The sequence below is a fragment of the Pteropus vampyrus genome, unplaced genomic scaffold, assembly GCF_000151845.1.
Source record: "Pteropus vampyrus isolate Shadow unplaced genomic scaffold, Pvam_2.0 Scaffold23, whole genome shotgun sequence".
In the NCBI taxonomy this organism is placed as follows: Eukaryota; Metazoa; Chordata; class Mammalia; order Chiroptera; family Pteropodidae; genus Pteropus; species Pteropus vampyrus.
This window is the reverse complement of record NW_011888804.1, coordinates 9201671-9225029: the sequence shown is the minus strand read 5'-3', so window position 1 is coordinate 9225029 and position 23359 is coordinate 9201671. Positions and strand designations below refer to the sequence as shown.

The 23359-nt window shown below is 42.7% G+C and overlaps 3 protein-coding genes across 3 annotated transcripts; 1 reads left to right on the top strand and 2 right to left on the bottom strand.

Moving 5' to 3' along the window:
- Nucleotides 1–418: 418 nt before the first annotated feature.
- Nucleotides 419–7557, bottom strand: GATC (glutamyl-tRNA amidotransferase subunit C). Its single transcript, XM_011355874.2, has 4 exons — nucleotides 7436–7557; nucleotides 7180–7352; nucleotides 2293–2396; nucleotides 419–701 (listed from the first exon to the last, which is right to left on the bottom strand). Exons 1-4 carry the CDS (start codon nucleotides 7514–7516, stop codon nucleotides 670–672), a joined length of 390 nt encoding a protein of 129 aa, XP_011354176.1. The 5' UTR covers nucleotides 7517–7557; the 3' UTR covers nucleotides 419–669.
- Nucleotides 7516–9435, top strand: TRIAP1 (TP53 regulated inhibitor of apoptosis 1). The gene is made up of 2 exons (XM_011355873.2): nucleotides 7516–7759; nucleotides 8464–9435. Exons 1-2 carry the CDS (start codon nucleotides 7580–7582, stop codon nucleotides 8545–8547), a joined length of 264 nt encoding a protein of 87 aa, XP_011354175.2. The 5' UTR covers nucleotides 7516–7579; the 3' UTR covers nucleotides 8548–9435.
- Nucleotides 9436–10707: 1272 nt separating this feature from the next.
- On the bottom strand, nucleotides 10708–12985 carry LOC105289274 (cytochrome c oxidase subunit 6A1, mitochondrial). The gene is made up of 3 exons (XM_011355872.2): nucleotides 12822–12985; nucleotides 12534–12676; nucleotides 10708–10984 (listed from the first exon to the last, which is right to left on the bottom strand). Exons 1-3 carry the CDS (start codon nucleotides 12925–12927, stop codon nucleotides 10901–10903), a joined length of 333 nt encoding a protein of 110 aa, XP_011354174.1. The 5' UTR covers nucleotides 12928–12985; the 3' UTR covers nucleotides 10708–10900.
- Between the last annotated feature and the right edge of the window lie 10374 nt (nucleotides 12986–23359).

The following is a 23359-nucleotide window of genomic DNA, read 5'->3' as shown; positions in this document are numbered from 1 at the left end:
AATATTGTTAGCTATCCCAAGACTGCTTTTATGATAGGTTCTTTTCAGAAAGAGAAACTGTAGGTGTGGCTAATGTATCCCTTTTGCATATAATCGCTTTGTGAGATGGTAGATGGTTCTAGGTTAGGAGTTCCCAGGCTGTGGTCTACTTTGTATACTCTTCAGAACTTAGCACAAAGTTAGCCCTCTGTTCAGAACGAAATGGGTACCCAGGGACAAATTCAAGTGAGTTCAGTAAAGATAAAAGGCTGATTAGGTCAATGGAAACAGCAACTAAAAAGCTGTCATGTAGTGATCAGCTGCAATGTCTAAATAGAAAAATTCACTGAAGTGCAGTTTGGTAGACAGTCTTTTTGGGAGGAGAAAAAGAGGGATAATGCCTTCTGAACTAAACAGCCTGTGAGTAATACATGATCTATTTCCTTGGAAATCGACAATACCTTTTATTTCTATTAGCATCAGGAATCATTGCCTTGTTTTGGCTAGATCTTTCTCAATTCTGTCTTCAGAAGAGTTAGTTACTGAAAAAATACTTAACCAACAATTTTTTTTTTTCAGATTACTGAAGGAAGTAGAAACAGTGTTCATAACAAAAATACTATCGTGCTTCCATGTGTTCATGGGGTACCCCTTTCCCAGAATAGCTCCTCAGCCATGTGAGAAGGGCTCTTATTTATCCAGCTTTGGCAAAGAGATATTACCTGTTTGAAAACAATAACAAAAAAAATGTTATCGCTGAGTCTGCTTCCCAGCGGCTACTGAGCTTAACATCACTTAGTTTATCATGGAAAATAAGCAATGGAAATAAGTATAGCTACTATTCTGTTTTTCTAACTATGAGTATCTGAAACAATCAGTTATAAGTGAAGCCTAATTAATGTACTTTTCAATAGGGAGCCAAAACAGGTTAATCAGTCATTTATATGCATATAGGAGTGGAAGGAAAGACTATGACTGTGAACTCACTTTGTCCCATAAGCAAAGTCTGACATCAGGTTCTATTTAGAAATAGCATGTGATCAATGAGTACGTCTGCTGAAACAGTGACATCAGGCTCTGAGATAGACTATAAAATCTAACTGAGGTGGTTTAGTGAATCAGAGACATGGTTATGAGTTGAGTTCACAAATTTTTTAGCTTTCCTTCCCATCCTTGCTTCAATCAGCTTTCCTTTAACTGGTTGGTCTTGGTCAAAGAACTCCTGAGCTGGAGGGCTGATGTTTGTCTCTGGAGACTGCTCCAAATGGTTGTCCTCTGAAGGGCTCTCCTGAACTTGAAGTTGGCACTTGGAAATCTGTCTCTGTGAGTGCTTAGGCTAGTCCCATTCCCAAATATCTAGAGGGGTGCAGAAGCTCTGAACACCCACCTATCTGCAGATGAGATGATAACAGTTCAACTCACCCAAAGTTCTGGATTTTATTATTGGTCCAGAGTTATTTTAAAGCTTCCATTTAAAATAGTTGCAATGAGGTTTAAAGATGCAAATCTCCACACCAGGGGTTGCAAACTGATGGCTCGCAGGATGCATCTGGCTTGCAGGTATGTTTTCTTTGCATGGTCTTTTATTTTTTTTAAATTTTGAATTAGTTGCCAATACTTAAAATTTGGTAAATATCACACGAAATGCCAGACATCCAGGTTCTCTGGAAAAATAGGCTCACATTCCTGTCTGGCACTGAATGAGAAAAGAAATGCCAGCTGCCACTTTCGGCAGAGCTAGAGTTCCAGATTTGCCACTGTACATACCTCTCCCCACCCCAGTTCTGTTTTGCTCATTCCTGTCACCAGCTGGCCCCTAAAGGTGAGCATGACTCCTGGACTCTACTGCCACCGTAATGCCACCTATATGCACTTTATACTTTTAAAAAATTGTTAATATTTTTTCATTTATTTCCTGTTTTGATATAATTAATATATAACACTGTATAAGTTTAAGGTGTATAACATAATGGAGATATATATATATATATATATATATATATATATCAAAATTACAGTAATATACCAGTTAACATTCATCATCTCACATACTTAGTTATTTCCCTTATGGTGAGAACTTTTAAGATCTCTTAGCAGCCTTCACACATACCATACAATATTGTTAACTAGTCATCATATTGTACATCACATCCCCAGAACTTATAAGTGGAAGTGCGTTTTGACCACCTTTACCCAATTCCCACTTTATGCTTTTTAAAGTGCTTTCACATAGCAAATTTGGGCCTCACAGTTCCTACTACATTCTCAGTTCACTGTGGGACAGTCTGTTCGGCCACTTTGGGCAACACATACCTGGGGGGGCCACAAAATACTCCTCCACAACTCGATGGGAGTTTTGTAGTAGTTCTTCAGCACAGTTGCCTTCTACCACATTGTCGGATCTCAAGTATAGACATCTACAAAAACAGAGCTTAAGGTTACCTTCTCAGAGAACAGGGCTTATAGGGGATGGGTGGAGAGGGTCAAGAATTGAGAAAACAAGGGAGCAGCATATTCTTGAGTTATGGTCACTGCTGAAAGGTGGAGAAGCTATGGTCAACAGTAGCCTAAAGGACAACTTATAGTTTATAGATTCTCCCAACAACCCTCTGAGGTAAGTGGTCATTATTTCTGAGGATCGATACATTTAATAAATATTTTTGGATGATTACTATGGGTAAGCTGCTTTTCGTGGAAATGGGTAATTAAAAGCAATTATAGTACAATGTGTTAACTCTTAACAGGTTAAGTACAGTTTGTCAAGGGAGTAGAAAGGGCACCTGACCCAGCTGGGTGAGGAATAAGTACTCAGAATAGGTGATGTCACTGCCAAACAATGGGCGGGGCAGAGGGGGGGAACTAGATTGGGAGGATGGGAAATGGACTTATGGCAGGTAACTTGCTCAAGAGTGGTTATAAGTGACTTAAAGGTGCTAGCTCCTAAGTGACAGGACTGGGACTTGAGCCCAGTTCTGGTACTCTGAGTGCCTTTTTAACTACAGCCACCTTGCAAGATGTACCTCTATGCCTAGTGGCTTCATTAAAGTGGCTTCATTTGTCCAGATGGCAAACTAGTGAAATGAAGTAGGAGCTGAATATATCTATGAGGCGTCACTATTTCGAGGTTTAAAAGTGCATGACAGGAGGCCTGCTTTCAGATACTTGGATTCAAAAATAAATGTTCAGTCACTGATAGAGGAGCAGCCAAGATCTTTCTGCTTTGAGCCAAACCTAATGGGACAAAGGGATGTGACATGAACATCTGGGAGGGAAGAGCTAGTTGTTTCTTTTGTGGCATCCAACCTAAGACTAGACACAATAAACACTTATTGACAGTATGAAGAGTGGAGAGCTGGAGTTCATTCTAGGATCTGGTACTATCTTAACTCTCTGGCCTTGAACAAGTGTGATCTTTCCAGACCTTAAATTTCTTGCTAAAAAAGTGAAGGTTGTATAAGTTGTGATTTTTTGTTAACCATACAACAATTATGCGTTCATTTAAGAAAACTTGGAGAACAAAAATAAAAATCATCCATAAAGGTGACCCTTGGACTTTCTGGAGTTTATATTTCTGTCGGGCAGTATAACAAAATGGCGAAGAGCTTGGGATCCTAAATCACAGCTGAATTCACACCCAGTGATGAGTCCTTATTTCACCACAACCACCTTCACATGGCATGTATGCAATTACTTATGGGTCTCCTTATTTGTAGAAGGCTTCTAGAATTGCTGGGGAGACTAAATGAAATGATGTTACAAAAGATCTAATAATGCTGGGCTGCATTCACGTATCAATAAAGATCTAATAATGCTGGGCTGCATTCACGTATCAATAAGTGGGTACTGAATAATACCTGCTGCTTTCAGAAAGTGCACCCCAAGTACACCTCAGTCCCCAGAGTATAAGGGCACTTAACCTGCCTAGTCCTTACAGACCAGAGACTAATTGTTCCTGGGTGCTTGGAGATTTTGACAAAGACTCTACTACCGCCAACAGGTAGTTAAAAGCTACTGCTTCCCAACAGTTGATTTAATGGCAATTGACTTATTCACTCCGGAATCGGGTTTCCTATGTTAAGTGACATTGCCAGAAAAACAGTTCACCCTTTCAAATATCACACATTTCCACCTAATTACTGTTTATGATGAAGTTGTTTCTAGAATAAATCCACACCTCCCTATTTTTGTAATTGCAGGCTTCTGAACCCAGGGTCTCTGAGGGTGGTGCACCAAGCAGACCCATCACTTGGCAAGTCCCTTAACTTTTCTTGACCTCGGAATCATGCATGAAACACCCAGCAGGAACTGATGAGCTCTTTAGGTGTGTCAATTCCTGATTGACTAAATGCCTGCCTCAGCACCTTTCTTGGCCTGGGTTACACAAGAGAATTTAGCCCAAATACTGTGACATTCATATTGATAATAAGTCAACTTCTATATATGTGGACTAATATAAATTATGACCTACCCTTGGGAGAATTGAAGAGTCCCTTGGATCTTTCTCTGTTCTGGTTCAGATGAAAAACCTTGGTTGAGAAAGGCTTCAACTGTGAACTAGAAATCCCTGCCCTCTAAAGCTCATAGACAGGCATTTAAACCAATAATTGTGGGAAATGCAAATAAAAAGCATTTAATGGAAAGCAGTATAGCAGCATGGAGGAAGAAGCGCCTCTGCGGCTCTTGGACTGACCAATGGGACAGTTCTACTGCTGCTTTAATTTCTGCTCCTTCCCTGGTATCAGGTTGCCAGGAGTCATTTCTCTGGGCACCACTCTACTTCCATCATCTACAAATCTCTTCCCTCCTAATTTTCTAGTTTGATGCAGGCTGATATGCCATGGGATTTCTATTAGCCAGTCAGGGCTTTTACAGCGAGTGTGGCTATCACCTAAAACCATTTAACATTTGTCTTAACTGGGTTCTGTTTCACATGTCAGTTAAGGCAGTGTGTTCAAAATGTGAAAGTCCTACAAATGTCACATCTCTAAAATGGAATCATTAACCCGAACTGGTCTCCAAATTGATGACAAGATTGCAAATCACTGAATACCAAGTCACTATTCCAGCTACCAAATACAGATCCCTCATCTTTTTCACAGACGCTTCCCTGAATAATAGTTGCATTTATTTAGTTATCCTCTATATGTATAACTTAGGAAATTCTGACTCTCTGTGTTTCTATTCCCTACTTTCCCAAAGATACTAATAAAGAACAGTCAACAAACATTTACTTGATATCTGCTCAGTGCTAGATACTGAGAACATGAGCAATAACAGACATGCTCCCTGGAACATGGATGAGTAGGAGGAGAGGGGCAGAGAATCAAATATTCAAATAGTTGTGTAAAATTATAGCTCTACTAAATACCAGGAGAGAGCCACAGGTCCTGAAAGGGAACCCGATTCAATAGAGAAGAATGAAAACTTTCTTGAAGAAATGGCAGTTGAAATTTGAAGAAATTAGGCAGAAAAGAGTGGATGGGATGAAGTGCAGGTAAAGGCAAGGGCTAAGAATTCTAAGAAAAAAGGGAGACCTTCAGGAATTGAAAGTTACAGCAAGTTAAAGCACTGTTGGAGTGGTGGGCAAGGCCTAGATTAAATGATGCCCGAAGGTTATGGTGAAGCTTTTGTCTTTATCCTAAAGAGCACTGGAAAGCCACCTGAAGGGTTTGGGTAGGAGAACGACATCAGATTTGTTTTTAAATGCTTGAAACTTTGGGCAAATTGGTTAACCTCTCTAGACTTAAGCATCAGATGATGACACAAAGGATCTGATGGAATCAAAGACAAGCTGAGAATGGGAGGCTAGCAAGCACTTTACACAAAGATTATGGTTACAGATAGGCCTGGCTCTATTGGCGCTAATAGCAGCTAACCTTTTTTGCTCCCACCTGTACTAGTTTTTTTTTTTTTTTTTAATTCCATCAAGAAAGGCAAGGGCAGAGTTGTAGATTGCCCTATCTTTATGAGCTGTATACCCATCCTAATTAAAAAGCTGCAGTCCCAAACAGCAAAAGTCTGCTTTTCAAAAAAGGATTTTATTTGAAAATGCATTGATTTAGTAACAATTGGTAGAGGTGAGTAGAGGCTGTGTCCTTTTAGTATTCACCAGCTAGTTTGTTAGACTCGCCCCTCCCTATTGCATTGCACTACACTATTTTGTTACTCTGCCCCTTTAGGTATTTGTGTTCTTGGCCCTTGATATAAAATGAAAAGTCAGAACTCCTCTCTGCATTCCCACTTAACAGTTTCTAAGTTTCTTGCCTTTTCAGGGAACAAAACAAAACTTAATGCGTACACCAGAATATATAAAATAGATTACACATAAAGCATCAATAATACAGAATGTTCTGAACTTTTCCTTTTTTATTAAATATATCTTGCATACCTTTCCATACCAGCATACATAGTTAATTGTTTCATTAGTTTTAACAACTGCCGAATATCCATTATATGATAAGTATTTAGCAATGAAGGACACTTAGGTTGTGTCTGGGTGGTTTTTATTTTTGTATTATGAACAGGTTTGCATACCCTGGACACTAGTGCATACATCTTTATGTACTTTAACAAATATTTCCATAGGGAACCACTATGTCAGAAAATACATTTAAAATTTTGAGACAGGAATCCAACAGTAAGCAAGTCAGACATGACCTCACATTCTAATAACAAGAGACATAACAAATCAACAAAAATAAAATCGTTAGAAAACCAACAGGATAAGGAGTTAGTGAATGGAAGGGGAGAGGGGATTGGGAGTGGTCTGGAGAGATCCTTCCGAGATGAGCCAAAGAGACAGACTGTCCAAGAAAAAGAGAAAAGCAAGTGCAAAGACCCTAGAGAAGGAACAAATTTGGCATGTTGGAAAAACAATAAGGAAGCCGACGTGGCTGGACTGAATAGAAGAGTATGTCCGCGGCGGGGAGGGCAGGGGCTCTGGGACATAGAGCCTCAGAAGGTGATGAATCGCAAGTAGTTCGGATTTTGTTCCTAGTTAAACTGGCAGGCTTTGAGGATTTTAAACGGGAGAGGATCCAATATGAACAAGGAGAAAGAATGAAACCACTCACCCGCGGGGTGACCGTGGGCAAGTTCCTGCATCTCGCCTAAGGCTATCTCTCCCTCAGAGAAATGAGACACTATCTTAAATGGCCGCGAAGGCGCCAGTCAAGGGTTGGGGGCCGCAGCCGAGTTTACCTGTCCTCCAGTACTGAGTCCATGGGCTCCACCCCGTCCGTGTCCACGGCGCGCAGCTGGTCGGCAAAGGCGATGGCTTTCTCCAAACCTTCCACGGCCTCTTGGCTGCCGAAGCTCACAAGCGATAGACGCTCCAGGTGTTCGATAACCTCGGCGGTGAGCCGGCCACTTCCCTGGGAGGCAGGGCGGGCGAATGAGACGGAGGTTTCGGGTCACCCGCTCAGACCGCCCCCCGCTCTCCTCCCCCAGGCTTTACCTGAGGACCTGCCTGGGAGGTGAAGCCCCGGCGCCCGCCCACAGAGGCCCGCAGGCCTAGCCACACAGCCCGAACCCACATTTGTCCTCTTCCCAGCCGCCGTAGTGAGCCCTCATATAAAGCCGAGCGACGCGCCTAAGAGTGATGACATCAGAGTGCGCCGCCAGTGCCGCCGCCATGAACAGCGTAGGGGAGGGATGCACCGACATGAAGCGTGAGTATGACCAGTGCTTCAATCGCTGGTTCGCCGAGAAGTTCCTCAAGGGGGACAGCTCTGGGGATCCCTGCACTGACCTCTTCAAGCGCTACCAGCAGTGCGTTCAGGTGAGCTGCGACCCTCGCCTCTACCCCCAGGCCCAGCACTCTCTCTGCTGTGTCCCCGAACACACGCCTCGTATTTTGCGGGGGGGTTGGGACGGGGAGGGTAAAGAAAAACCTCAGTGAGGCCAAGCGGCATTCTTGTCCCCTACAGTCATCACCAAGGCCGCCTGGTGTTTCTCCAAATGACAAATATTTTTGTAGTGTTTAACTTTTTAGGGAGCACAGTAACACTTTTTTTGGTTCACTTAGTGTTCATCTCGAACTTGCAAAGTGGGTGTTCTTTTATTTTAAAAAATGGAACACTCATGCCCAGAAATAGGACGTGACTAGGCCAAGTTTGCTAGAATCAAGTTGTAGCGGTGGTGCACTTTCCCACTGTTGTTCTGGGGTGAGGCTGGATGCTAGCCTCTCTGGCCTTTTAGGTATTTTGGAGGGTTTCATTCTGCTGTTATAATCCCTTCGTTGGTCTGTTTTCTCTACCAGCTAGGAAGTTTTCATTCCAGCGCAATTAATGTGAAACTGCTTTGAAATGTAAGAACAGCACTGGGCAAGACACTCCCAAGTAGTTAATTGAAAACATCCTTAGGGTAATAACATTTGTTGCTGTCTTTGTCCCATTTGCAGACTGGAAAAATGAGGCTTGCTCAAAGTCACAAAGCTAGTAAGCTTCATAGTGACCTTTATAATGTGTTTTCTCCACCTATCAGAAAGCAATAAAGGAGAAGGAGATTCCCATTGAAGGACTGGAGTTCATGGGCCATGGCAAAGAAAAACCTGAAAGCTCTTCTTGACCTTGACAGTCACCTTGAAAATGGACTCGTCAAATCAGGAAATTGAACACTCTGGATTTTGTCAATTAAGGTTGTGAAGATAGCCATCGATTTAATGAGGAGTTTAGGGGAGAGTTGTATTATTTTCTCCTCCACTTGTAAAAGATGATGAACATCACTCTTTAGGATGATTTCTCACTTGCTCTGGCATCTTGCAGGAACTTAATGTGCTAAAACTGAATTTCTTGGGATTATGGTTGCAAGACTTCGTCTGGGATCAGCTTTAAATATAACTTGTGTGTAAATACTGATAAACCTGTCAGGATGATCAGGGTTGCCTGACCTCTTGAGTTATGCTGCAAAGGACATTAGGTACACTGTACTAGGGTCATTGTTCATGGAAGCAATTGGTTAGGACCTCTTTTCTCTCAGAGAGCTAATAATGCTCTGAAAAGGGATCCCAGAAAAACAGTTTCAATCAACGCTTGGGAGCATATTTTTATTTTTAAATAGTAACTTCAGTGTTAAGATTGCTGGTGGACTGGGTTAGCTAACAGGAAGCCTTTAACAGACAGTTCCTTGCCTTAACAAGAGGTGTCAGATCTCAGATTAAGACGTGAAAGCTTCAAGAACGTTAAGAGTGAACACTATTTCAGAGCTTACAGTGTATTTCAGTAATTAAGATCCTTGGAGTACGCTATGGAAGAAGATCCTAAATTGCAAAGATTTGCTGTTGCTTGCTTTCAACCCGAGTTGATGAATTAAGTCAACCTATATATCATCAAAATGCTGTATCTGGTTAAATGGGGGGAGCAAAAGAGCTTGCTTTATTTGCCTTGTTTACCCACCCTGTCCTGTAATGTCTGTAATCATGAAGATAGAATAAATTGTATCATTTAGTTTCTAGAATTATTTGCCCCTGGTACTCTACTTTATAGAACAACTATTACCCTGTTACCCCACATATCCTATATATATACTGGGGAGAGTTTTCTGTTTTATAATTTAAAGGTGAAAAAGTGAAGATTTATCTAAGCAAGGCAATATGGTATAAGAAGAAACTTCACTGGCTTCTAATACTTCTACAGTAGGCTACACAAATATCTTTAAATGTTTATATAATGACAGAAAGTCAGGATCAGGTGAGTACTTACATACTCTAGAATGTCATATAGTTATCATAACTGCGCATCTTGAGTAATTTGGTGCAATTTACTATATGTGAAACTTGATTTACAGAAGGCCTAAATTCTATTATCTTCTCTTCACTTTACCAATTACTACTTCACATGTAATGTGACCAGTCCTTAATGTCATTTCAAAACATTCCGCATTTACATTTTGACTGTTTAAAGTCTATTCTACAAGGATTATGAGATATTTGGAACTCAGCTGAAGGAAGCCAGGTAGCAAGGCTGAACTCGGACTGGCCACAGGCACAAAAGCTCTAGGGTAGTGCAGGCTGTGGTTAGATCACAAAATGGCAAAGCTACCAGGATCCTTTTTTCCTTACTGTAAATGGTTTTCACACCCTGTGTTTCTATATGCCTGACTTTTGCAGTACGAGTTTACTACATGTGCTTATACCAAAACTTTGTAGCTTCTTGACTTACCACAAAACTGTCTGGTTGAGCCTTGAGAATTAAACCAGGTCCAAGCCAACCATGTTTTTGTATTGTAATTGCTACTGAGAATAATTTTTCTAATTGTTCCTTATGCTATTTTGACTTCATCCTCCAACTATTTCAGCTACTTCAAAGACACTGCCTTTATTTCTCCAAGGGTTTCTGACCCATCGTTCAGGATGCTGAGAAATGACCCCAATGTAAGAACTTGACACCCACCTTCAGAGAAAATGACATGACTATAAAAAATGCTGGTGGTGGGATAGGAGAAAGCGAGGACACAGAGGAAGCACTTCCTCCAGAGAATCACAGATACCTCTTTCAAGTGTAAACTGTGGCCATTCTGCTGGTCAATGTCTCTGCCATTCAAAGTTTGTCAGAACCCTTGATACTTAACTAGCTCTACCCTCTTTGCTTTACACACACCAGGCATAAGAAACCAAGGATAAGGCCTGTTATAAACACTGTTATTCAAAGGCCTGAACTGGACCTAAAAACAGAAATAATATTAATGCTAATTTCTGAGAGAAAAACACCAAAGAATGCAACTCTCAGCTCATGACCAATCTAAGTTATTTATTTAAGCCATCTCTTGCCATAAGCAAAAGGATGGAAGATAAGTATACTGGTCATCATTTGATACAGGAAAAGGTCAGCTTAAGGTCCCATACACTTTTCTGGTCCGTGTGCAGAGTATAATGGTCCAAACCAGTGCTGTGGTCCCCACTGGGTAGTGGTCCAGGTTCTCTTCATTCATCCTCATAGCCAGTCGGAAGTGGATTCACTTGAGGATTATGGAATAGAGTATGGTCACCATCTCCCCAAGGAAAACGCTGTGGAGTGAAAATGTGAATTAGGATATTCCAGAAAACAGTTCAGAAACAACACTGCCATGAACTGCTTAAAATAGGTAGGTTGTTGGACATGGACAATAGATAAGTGGTTACCAGAGGGGGGAAGGGGGGAAGCAGATGGGGTAAAAGGGGTCAAATATGTGGTGAAAGAAATCTAACTATGGGTGGTGAACACACAATGTGTGTGTACTGCTAAATTGTACACCTGAAACTTACTGGATTTTGTTAACTAATGTCACCATACATAATAAATAAATAAAAAAAAACTAAAAAAAAAAAAAAAAAGGCTGACAGATAATACATAAAAACAAAATGGAAATTAGTCCTGTAACTATTGGCATATTTTGGCCTTCCCATAATTTAAGATCTTAAAACTTCCAGGAGAGCCCTTAAACAGACAAAGGGAAAAGAAAGCTCACGTTCATTACTCATAAGCCTTGCCCAGTATATCAGTGTTGTGTTTATGAAAGTGTAATCCTCAATTACCAGGATCAGAATGGCAGAGCTGGGTATGGGGGAGAAGATGCTCATTTAAATATAGATTCCTGGGCTCCATTCCAGACCTGGAACAAATTTCTGGATTCAAAACGCAATCTACTCTCAATTACTCTGCATACTACCTTTGAAAAGCATTGCTCTAGGGCAGTGATTTCCAACCCAGGATAATTCTGCTACTTCAGGGACACTGGGCAGGCAATATCTGGAGACATCTGGGGGAGAATGGGGTACTACTGGCATCTAGTGAGTAGAGGTCAAGGATGCTGCTAAACGGTCTACAACTCACAAAACAGCCTTCCCCCACTCCCACCCCTACAATTATCCATGCCCCAAATATCAATAGTACTGAGATTGAAAAGCCTTGCTGTATGGCTGCTAACTCTACCGTACAAGGGTGGGAGTGGGGCTCAAAAACTCAAAAATTCTTTCTGAATCTGAGAATCTAGCTTAAATGTCTATGAGGCCACTCCAACCTGGGCTAAATGATGTAACAATTATTAAAGAACCACAAGAAGCTCTTTTTAAGAGTACTCACAGCAAACAATTGAAAACATGATTATAGTATATCTACATCAACAGCCAGAAGAGGAAATAGTTGAGAAGATAACTAGCATTGAGGTGGGGAATAGAAGCTGCCAGTTTCTTCGTTATGCAGCTCAAACCTGACAGATGCCCAGGTCCCATAAAGGTGAATCACCTTCCAACTCTGTCAATCTAAAAGTTTCCCAAACCTCCAAGTTTTATACAACCGACAACCGTTTCAGGATCAGACAAAAGGTGCGATGAATCATAGGAAAGGAAAACTAAAGGGCACTTACTGTGTATTTTTGAAACTGAGACGTGACCTTCCCCGCGCCCTCCCCCCACCATCTCGGCTTCCCTTCCGTAAAGCCGGAGAAAATAAAAACTGGTGATGTTAAATGAAAAACTGTATACGCCCGGCATCCACGCTTTTAGAGAATGAAAAACCTGGACAAGGGCATTTGGAATGAAAAGAGAACTGACACTCCAAGAGACTGCAAGGGCGTACCTTGGACCTGATGCGGAGATGGGGGTAGGCGATGAACTCGGGTCTCTCGTGCTCCCCGTGATGCGACTTCAGGAAGACGTTCAGCATGCTCACTCCCACCCCGGGGAGCGCGACGAAGTAGGTGAGGGTCTTCCACATGCGAGCTGCGGAGGGGTAGGACGGCTCAGACCTGGCGGGGCACGCCGAAGTCTCATCCCCCTCCCCTAAGGCCTCAAGCCAAGGTCACAGTCCCGCGTCGCCTCTCTGGAGTCGGGCAGAGGCCCGCCCCGCCGACCGCAGCCCCAGTACCTGAGCCCTCCTCGCCATGGGCGCCACTCGACATGGGCCGCGCCAGCCGTGGCCGGAACCGACCTAGCAGCCCAGAAACCCGGGACCCCGCCGCTGCCGCCGCCATTTTTTTTTTTTATTTTTTAACCAGGACCCCCGCAGCGCCGGAAGCGAAAGCAGGAAGATGGGCTGTGGAGGCGGGACCACAACCTCAAAGGAAGTTCCTATTGGGCGGCGCCTTTCAACCCAAGGAGCCTGCGCACTCTCCTCCGGACCGACCTTGTCCTTGTCAAAAAGCTCGGAACCACGGAGCTGGAGAGAGCATGCGCTCTGTACCTCCCTTGTGCACACCCCTCTTCCTGTCGTTTCCACTCTGGTGAGGCTCAGCGCAAAAGAAAGTCCTGTGGAGTGAACCCTGGCATTGGGAATCGCTCCCTTCGTTGGAGTCCGTGGACGGCAAGGGGAGGTTCCGAACACCAACCACCCTGTCTAAAATGCCACTCCCCCGCATCCCCTGACTTCGCGTTATGTTTTCATAGCACTTGGCATAATAATCGTCGGCATTAGTATTATTTTGTCTGTCTCTCCTAATAGACTGTAAACTCTGATGCCAAGAGTGCCCCCACTGCAGCATCCCCAGACTCTGGAATGATGCCTGGCACATAGCAGATGCTCAACACAGATTTTCTGAATGAATGAATGAATGAATGAATGATGAGAAACAAAAATCGGCATCTGCTATGATTCTCCCCCCCCCTACACACACACCCCTCATTTCTTCTTCTACTCATCTAAAAACTTTTAAAAATAAAAGTTAAAAAAATAAATACATAAGATAAAAGTAAACTTTTTAATCATAGGCTCCTTTAAGAATATAATAAAAGCTATTAACTCTTTCCTCCCCCAAAATGCACCTGCTTCTCAGCACACAAGTTTAATAGACAATGTTGGGGGATGAAGGTACCATAAAGTACTTCCTGAGGCCTGAGAGCTGCTAAGAGTCCTTTTGCGTCAGGCCAAGAATCCCCGAGAAGAGAGCAAATAGGGACACTGGTGTGGGAAGACTGGGTTCACATCTTGTTTCCTCTCCTTACAGCCTGTGTGACCTTGGGCAAGTTAGATAAAATGAATACTTCAAGGTCATGCAGTTCCATGAAGACAAAAATTTAGGATTATATGACTAGAGCTTCACAATCTGATCTAGCTCTCTGAGTAGCCTGAGTTTTAACGTTGTGGTATAATTAGGGTCATCAAATCCCTAGGCATCCTCAAACACAGCCAGAGGGTGTATGAGGCCCCACGGAAAGGCTCCAGCTCAAGGATCAGAAAATCCTGGGTTCAGATCTGTGGTCCGCCACCAGCCGTTTCCTCTTCTCTAAAATGAGAATGTAACATGCATTTTTTTTTTTAGAGTAAGTTTATTGGGGTGACATTAGTTAATAAAATTATATAAGTTTTCAAGTGCACAATTCAATAATACATCATCTGTATATTGCATTGTGAGTTCACCACCCAAAGTCAAATCTTCCTCTGTCACTGTATATTTGACCTCTTTGTGACCTGCATTTTTGTCCAACAAATATTTATTATTCAACAAATATTTATTAAAACCAAGCTCTACCTTGGAAAGTTTATTCAACCTCCATCTATAATAATGAAGGTTTGTTTAAGGAATATTAACTAATGTGTCTACTATGTGCCAGGCTTGTGCAGTAGTACACAAGAGCTATAAGATCTCTCTCATGCAGCTTACATTCTAGTGCTGGAGAAAGGATTAAATGAAAAATGCTCAATGTCTGGAATATGTTAAAAATGCAACCAATATTCGTTTTCTCATAGGGCTTTTTAACATCATGCAGGGCAGTACTGCTCAGTAAAGATTCTATCATGTGCTTGGCACACAATACATGCTCAGGCATGATGTCTATGGTGTTATTGCAAGCTATGCTCAACATTTGCAAAGCCTTGAGTAACCGAGTTTAGAAAACCCAGGAAACCAAAGTCATCAATACAAAGAATAACTGATACTTACTGAACACTTATTTTGTGTCCAAATCTATGCTAAGTACTTTACATAAATTATCTTCCCCACTTCAGTAAATGGCCACTCCATTCCTCAAGTTAAACACTTTGGTCATCTCTGACTCTCTCTCTCTCTCCTCTCTCTTCTCTCTCTCTCTCTCTCTCTCTCTCTCTCTCTCCCCCCCCCACCTCTCTCTCTCCTCTCTCTCTCTTCCTCTCACGCATTTTATACCCAATCTATCAACCAACCAATCTTGCCAGCTCTTCCTACAGGCATATCCAGAATCTGACCTCTTCTTATTTAATCAAAGGTGTTATCTCTCTCTCATCTGGACAATTGCAAGAGCCTCCTAACTGGTCTCCATGCTACCCTGTTTCCTTACAGTCTATTCTCTACAAGGCAGCCAGAGGAATTTTTTAAAACCTGTCGAATTGTCTTCCTCATCTGCTCAAAATCTTCCAATGGCTCCCACCTCCCTCAGAGTAAATGCCAAAGTCCTTACCGTGGGCTACCAGGTCCTACACACCTTGCCCCCAGCCACCTCTTGGACATCATCTCTTTTACCTGCCCTGTCACTTCAGTTATCTTGGCCTTCTTGCCTTTCCTTAAACATTCCAGGCACACCCCTGCCTCAGGATGTTTGCACATGCTCATTTCTCTGTCTGGAAGAGTTTTCCTGCATAGTCCAATGAACTGCTTCCTCGATTCAATCAGAGGTCTGCTCAGAAGTCATCTTATCAGAAAGGCCTTCCCAGACTGCCCTGAAGTAAAATAACTCCTTCCCATTCTGACACTTTATCTTCTTTACTGTGCCTATCTATCTTCATAGCACCTACTACCATCTTCCATATTAAATATTTATCAATTTATTGTCTGCCTTCCTTTACCAAACACCATGGGGCAGGGACTATGTTTTGTTCACTGGTGTGATCCCAGCATCCCAGCACTTGGCACATGATAGACACTCACTGAAAATACATTAATCCCAACCAAAATCTTGTGAGCTAGATACTATTCTCCCCAATTTTCAAGTGAGGAAACTGAGACTCTGAGGTGTGCAGGAAAGTGCCTAAAGTAACAAAGCTTTAGGCAAGTGGTGGACCCAGGCATTCTGAGACTCAAGCTAATTCTTTGAACCTCAAAGCCACACAGACTTTGCTTTAGATAGAACACTATACCAACTCCAAGAGGTCACCCCATCAAGCTCATGCTGATCAAATGCTCTGAATAAGTATCAGCAAGAAAAGGAACAACAATTTAATTTCTGACTTCATTGGGTATGAAAGAAAAATATTTCAAGTCATAGAGTCCTTGAGAATGGACCGAACCATCAAACATATCTTCAGGATACTGAGTTGGCAGTTCCCAGCTTGCGCTGCCCCTCCCTTACTGACTCCCAGGGTATCAGGTCTTTCTGTTCAGGGAGCTGCCCCAAGGCCATGACCAGCCAGCTCTGGATTTGACGTCATCTTCTCTGGCAGCTGGTTATATTTACATTTGTGCTGAAGCCACTAAGGCTCTCTCTTATGCTCTGTTTCCTTAAAACAGGGAGCTAGAGGGTGGGCACCTCAATACTAGGGACAGCTGCCGATGGGGGAGGCATCGGAGAGAGACTGGGGGAGGCTGTCTAGCCAAGGACAGGGCTTGCTTAGGGAAAAGCTTATCTAAGGCATCCTGCCTGCTACTTATACTGTAGTTTCTCCAATTCCTGAACCAGTAAATATTTGCCACTCAAGAGCCTAGTCCTTGGATGTATTTTTCCATGCAGGCTACAGGAGAAGCCAGGGTGTTGTGACCACCACAACTCTCTGCTCAGCATCATTAATTCATTTAATTAGGGTCCCAAATGTGTCATTGGGCTGGGGCAACAAGACAACAGTGACCTTTATGGAACACTCAGCCTAGAGGGAGAGACCAACAAGTAAACAGCTATTACAACCAGTGCGATGAGTTCTACAATAGAGGCAGTACAGCATGGACCTTGGCATCTAGTTCAAGTCCCAGGTCTGCTACTTAGTTATGTAATCATGGGCAAGTCAACTCACTTCATAGAATCTCACCTGTGAATTGAAGTTATTATAAGGGCTTAACAGGATAATAGATATTAGCTAACATTTATTAAGCACTTAGTATGTACTGAGCCTACTCACGTATTAATTTGGTTATTACAACACTCCTATGAGATAGATACTTTTCTTATCCCCATTTTACAGATGAGGAAACTGAAGCACAAAGAGAGGTTACATCATTTGCCTAAGTTTCACAGCCCTTTAAGTGATGGAGCCAGGATTCAAATCCAGAAAGTCTGGCCTCATAGCTTTCACATTGAACCACTGTGCATTACTGCTTTGATATTTCAAGGGATCTTAGCAGAGTGACTGGCACAAAGTGAGTGCTCAGTAATGGTTAATGATTATTATTGCCATGATCAGGGGAGGAGGTACAAGGCCTACGGAAGCAAAGCAGAGGGGTATTTGACGGGACTTTGGAGGGGCAGTCAGGGAAGGCTCCTATAGGAGGTGATATTTAAATCATAGTCCCTTCCCCCCGTATAAATATGAGTGAGTCAGGGACAAGTTTGTGTTGGGAGGGAGAGGAGAAGAGGTTTCCAGTCAGACATCACCACAGAGAAAAGGTATGGGCACTGCATCCAGAATTCCAAACAGAGCCTTAAACCTGGAGGTGAGAGGGGAAGGAGGGAGCAAGAACTTAAAGGGCCCCGTGGGCCATGCTGAGTTAGCATTTTATCCACAGGGTCCGAGAAGCCTTGGTTTTAAGCAAAGAGAGAGGTGATCGGCTTTGCAATTCAGAAATATCTCTGACTGAGGCACACCGAGAGGCTTGCATAGGGGGCTGGATGTGAGAGTCCATTTCTTTGGGGGTGGGGAGGGGGCTTTCGGTGCAGGCAGAATAGTGTAGCTGTGCAGGTTAGAGAACTGGATTTGGATGCGGAGCCTTGTGGGTTGAGTCTCTTGGTCCTAGCCCTCCATACCTGGAGAACCTAGACCAAGCCATTCTCTGAGGCTTCCTTTCTTCATTTATAAATGGGACTCATAACTGCCAATCTGCCAGGGATGTTGTGAGCATAAACCTGGCATGTGACAATTACATAGTGAAGTGTAGCTATTACTTATTTCTACAGTCCCCATCCCAAACTTTCCACCTAGCTAGATTGTCAGTTTTTGGAGGGCAGATCCCAGGCATTATCTGTATCTTTCTAACTCCATAGAACTTGGTGCTCAATTATTTTTCCCTGTTTATGCTCATACACTCGCCTGCACCTGAGACTTTGCTCAGGCTGGTCCCTCTTGGATGGATATGTCCTTCCCACCCTGCTGTCCATCTCGGCCTGCATACAGCCCACTCACTCTTCACCTCCTACAGGCAGCCTTTTCTGGTTACACCGTGCCCCCTGGCCTCTGAGTCCCCAGTGATATTGAAGCTCATTGTACCTTGTATGAAGACTATTCCATTTTTAAAATTTCTACTCTGAGCTCCAGGAGATTCCCTCTGCCAACCTCGTTTTTCAGATTCCTCTGAATTCTCATGCGTCCTGGTACAGAGCAGGCATAACAAAATGATTGAGAACTCATGTTCTCAGACAAAGCTGGATTAAATCCTAGCTCTGCTAGTTTTGCTGAATGAATTACTTGCCTTTCTGTGCCTCAGTTTCTTCATCTGCTGAATGGGTGTATAGATATAGATGTGAACAAAACTAACTCCATCTCTGTGTTCCCAGATTTCTTCTATCTTTAAGTTTTCATGCTGTGACCTCTGACCAACCTCACTGTCCTTAGCAAACATATCCAAGCCTTCTAGTTGATGATTATCTGTGTTCCATAAAATGTAGCCATAAATATTTTTGTTGGTAATGACCAGAATGGCATGACAATTGAGATAAGTATCAAACTGGTGATGGTATTGATTATAAACAATCATTCATCACAAGAACACCAGAAGTATGGCCCCTGGTACGTATTGAATTCTTTGTCCTTTGTCTTGTCAATCATTAGTACCTAAATTATACTCTTTAAAAACTACTTTAACAAGGGTCTGGTAGCAGAGAATAATTTGTGCAGAATTGCTGCGTTGTCTGTCTACTCCAGTCCTACATCCATGTAAGTAAATTACTGTATAATAAATTCTTGTTATATTCTATGAAATTGCATTGTTCTTTGATATGAAGATACCTTCTCCTTGCAATGGCCATTATACATTTGCTCCACTGACAGACAATGGGGAAATCATACGTAATAAGGTTGTTGAAAAGATTGAATGTGATGGTGTATATAAAAACACTTAGCAGCTTGCTCAACAAATAGCAGCAATTCATATCATTATTATCTATCACCTACTGTTACATTAAGTTAAAAACAAAGCTGTTGTATAGGATGAGAAATGTATCTCAAGAAAGCTGTTAAACACAACAAAGCAGGCTACAAAATATTATGCAATGTATGTTTCCATTTTTGTAAAATGCATAGGAAAGGCTATATGCACATGTTAATAGAAATTATGTCTGGGTTTTAATTTTTTAAATTTCTACAGTGAATATATATTACTTGTGTAAAAGAATAAAGGCTTTCATCAAAAAGCAGATTATGAAGTTGCTACCAGCACTTTCGTTGCTAGTATTCATCCTGTTAGACTATAAGCCTCATCAGGGCAGGGAGGGACCCCTTCCTCCTGGCGCAGAAAAGGCGCTGAGTGAACATTGACAGAAAGGTGACTTGATAGGGGCTTCTCTGGCACCCGCGCTTGCAGTACCGCTCTATCCCTGTGGGTGGCAGGCTCCGCATATGCGGGCGCCGCCCAAGAGTCTAGCTAGAGATGAGCCGTGCCTGCGACCTTCAACGTGGCTCAGGATCCTTGAGGGAGGAAGGGAGGTGGAACTTACGAGAATGGTTAGAAGGAGCCAAGCTGGACTTCAGGGACTCCTTCTTAAGGCCTAGCTTCTGAGACCTCTTCTGCATCTTCCTCGGATTGGAACGAGAAAACTTCTCTTTCTAGAAAATGCCCACCCCCATCCTCCCTCACCCAGTGGAGAGCAGAGAGGAGAAACGGAAAGCCCCCTGGGCCTGGGAGACTGATAAAGAAAGAAAGGCCATCCTGAAAATATTTCTCTTCATAACAGAACTCAAAGGGCACTACACTTGTCAGTTCACTAACTGCTCCCACCTGGAAGCCCTTTGATTTTGGGAGGTGGGTTAGCGTTCCCATTTTGCAGAGCAAGGACTTTGTGGCTTACAGAGGCAATGTGCGCTTAGAGAGACAGACCTCAGTTATGTCTGATTTCAAATCCTGTGTGTCAAGCTGGGATCTCCTTGGAGGGAGTATGTGCCCATCTAACTGACCATTATTAATTATTAATACCAATAGCACCTATTTAGCTTATCCTTACTGCAGTGCTGGCATTCGACGTATCTCATTTAAACCTTCCAACAATGCATAAAGTTATCTCGTTTTACAGATGAGGAAGCTGAACCTCAGAGAAGCAAAACTGACCCAGAGACGAGCTTGACAGAGCCAAGAAGATTCCAATGCACCTTGAATGGTCCCAAAGTCTTTGCTTTCAATCAGTATGTGTTTTTTTCTTAATAATTATTTAAGTATTGAATAGGTAATGCATCCATGTGGTTTACCTTTACCCCCACCCCTGAAAAAAAAAAAAAGAAAAAGCCTCACCGTTCCTGTCCTCCGACCACCCAGTTTCACTCCAAAGGAGAATACCGTACTAGAGCTTTCTGATGATTTTTCTAGAGATATTCGGTGCAGAGACGAGAGCCTCTTTTACTGCCTCTCACATACTCACCACTGATTTTCTAAAATATAGGAAGGACCAAGTTCTCTTCTTCTAGAACTGACTCAGATTGGCATGTAGGGCTTCCCAGAGGCACCTCCGCCCACTTTATGGGTCAACCACATAGGTCTTCGCCAAGCTCCCTGTCTTCAGCTTCTCTCCAACTGCTCCATCTATTGTGATCGCTTTACTCTTTGAGACTCCCCAGCCAGAAACTTACCACCTCCCTCTCTGCCCTCCTGAAGCCCTGCTAACATCTCTGTTTTAGCACATTTCATTGTACTGTGTGTGATGGATGGTTGTCTCCATGCCTGGCTGTCCTACTCGATTGTTAATTTCAGGCATCTCTTGTCATTGGGTAGGTGGCCATGTAATGGTGCCACCATCCACCCAGTCCCCAAGCTAACAAACTAAAAGTCAGTCTTTCTCATTGTCTCCTCTTTCGTTCTCACAGTCAGCCAACCACCAAGTGGATTTTACCTTAGAAATGTCTCTCTAGTCTATGGCCATGCTACCCTGAACAAGCCCGATGCCATCTGATCTCGGAAGCTAAGCAGGTCAACCAAGGGTTGCCTGGCCTAAAAAAAAAAAAAAAGAGAGAGAGAAAGAAATGTCTCTCTAATCTTCTCCATCTTTGCTAAGTCATGGCCACTGTTCTCTCTCTTCTGGATGATTGCAGGAGCCTCTGGGCTGGTCTCTCCCTTTATAGCTTCGCCCTCTCCAGTCTATTCTCCACGCAGCAGCGAGAGTGATCTTTCTAAAATTCAAATCTGACAGTGCCACCACTCCTCTTCACAACCCTTCGAATAAAACCCAGACTCCCTGCTCTGACCTCCAAGGTCTTAAAGGATATAATCACTGCCTATCCCCACCATTTTTACTAAAGACACCTTTGAGGTAGGCTTTTTTCTGTTTCTGAAATATGCCAAGCCCCTTCGAACCACAGGGCCTTTGCTCATGCTGTTCCCTCTGCGAGGAGTACTCTTCCCACTCCTCATTTCATTAACTTTTAAGCAGCCTGGGAGCTCTGTGAGAACAGGGACCTTGTGTGTCTTGCTTACTCCTATATCCCAATGGTAAACACAGTGCCTGACACAAAACAGGTATTTAAGATTTTTTAAGTGAGGCGATTCTGCTTTTTTAAGTTTTGACACAACTTTTGGACTCTACCATGCAATATAATATCATGTCTTCTGTTTTTATCTAACAATTTCATATGCTCCATGGTTATACCCTGAACCCCACCCAGGCAATCACCATACCCCTATGTCTGCATTTCTCTTGGAAGGCTGCACAGTAATAAATACTAATTGTTCTAAAAAAAAGTTTTTTGTTTTTTTTTTTTACTTTAAAGATTTTTTATTGTTATCTTGCTGCTGTTGTTCTGATGCCAAAAGAAAATATGCTTGTTGTAAAAACTTCAGACAGAAATAAATTAGAAGGTCAAAGTCTTTCATGGGCCCGCCCTTTACAGCTAGTGCTGATTTAAATGACACCTGCAACCTTGTTTTCATTTAGACTTTTCAAGGGAGGAACAAAAGGCAGCCTGGCCAGCTTGTGAGCCTGACCTTGAATGGTCAGTTTCTCTCCTTACTTTCTAGCCCCCATCCCTCAGTTACACACATAGCATTGATCCTGACATTATATATTATCCGTGTTGAAGGTGGCACAAATGACTCCGGTGGAGGGGAGGCCTATTAAAACTGCGCCAGCGACGGAGGCTATTCTCAGGCTTAAATCAGACGCTAGGTCTCCACTCAAGTGTGCGAACATTGAATGAACTTGAACCCTGCTGCTAAATGGTGAAATTAAGACACTAGATAAAATTCCTGGTCAGTCTGAGCCAAGGTTCAAAACTTGCTTTTATCACTCCCTGCATGCCCTTGGGCAAGTCATTTGCCTCCTTTCTTCAACTGTAGAATGGCGACAGTAGGGAGGGGACCACATTCCAGCTACACTGGCTTTCTGTTTCTTGAGCAAGCCAACCTCATTTCTACCCCAGGGCTTTTACAACTGCTGTGCCCTCTGCCTGGAAACTTCTTCCCCCTGCTTATCCTGTGATGCGCCTCCCCTTAAATTTCGATTTTCTCAGAGAGGCTTTCCTTAGCCACTCTCTCTAAAGGAGACTCTTTCTTCATAGCAAGTATCATATTTTTTTAGTAGCACAAATCATAATCTGTGTTGTTTCTTTTTAGTTTACTCTATTGTTCATCTCTCTCATTACAGTATAAATTCCATGAGGGACATTTAACTTGTCTTTTGTTGTTGTATCTTCGACACTTTACTTTCTTCCTGGAGCTTGAATAATACTCAACATTTTCTGAGTTCCTGCTATGTCTCAAGCACTCTTATAAGCATTTCATTCCATTCTCAATCAACTGTTTGGGGATAGTAGGTACCCTCAATAGCCTTTTTTGCCAGAGGAGAAAATCGAGGCATTGGAAGGGTAACATGTGCCCAAGGACAGAAAGTGACTGGGAAAAGATTTGAAATCGAGTTAGCCGGGTTCCTACTACCACCTAAGTGTGAGTCACCAGTGGTGGCCATGAGGGTTATTTCAAAAGGGAAGAGCTCCTGCTTCCTCTGTGATAGGGTGGATCTAAGAAGCAGGTGTTTTGCGGGTCCCATTACAAAGGAATTCTCTTCCACTTATTCAAATGTCACCATTTACTGCTGGCACTAAGAACTCTAGATAGAAGGACTTAGTTCAAACAAAAGCTTAGCATTGACAATGGA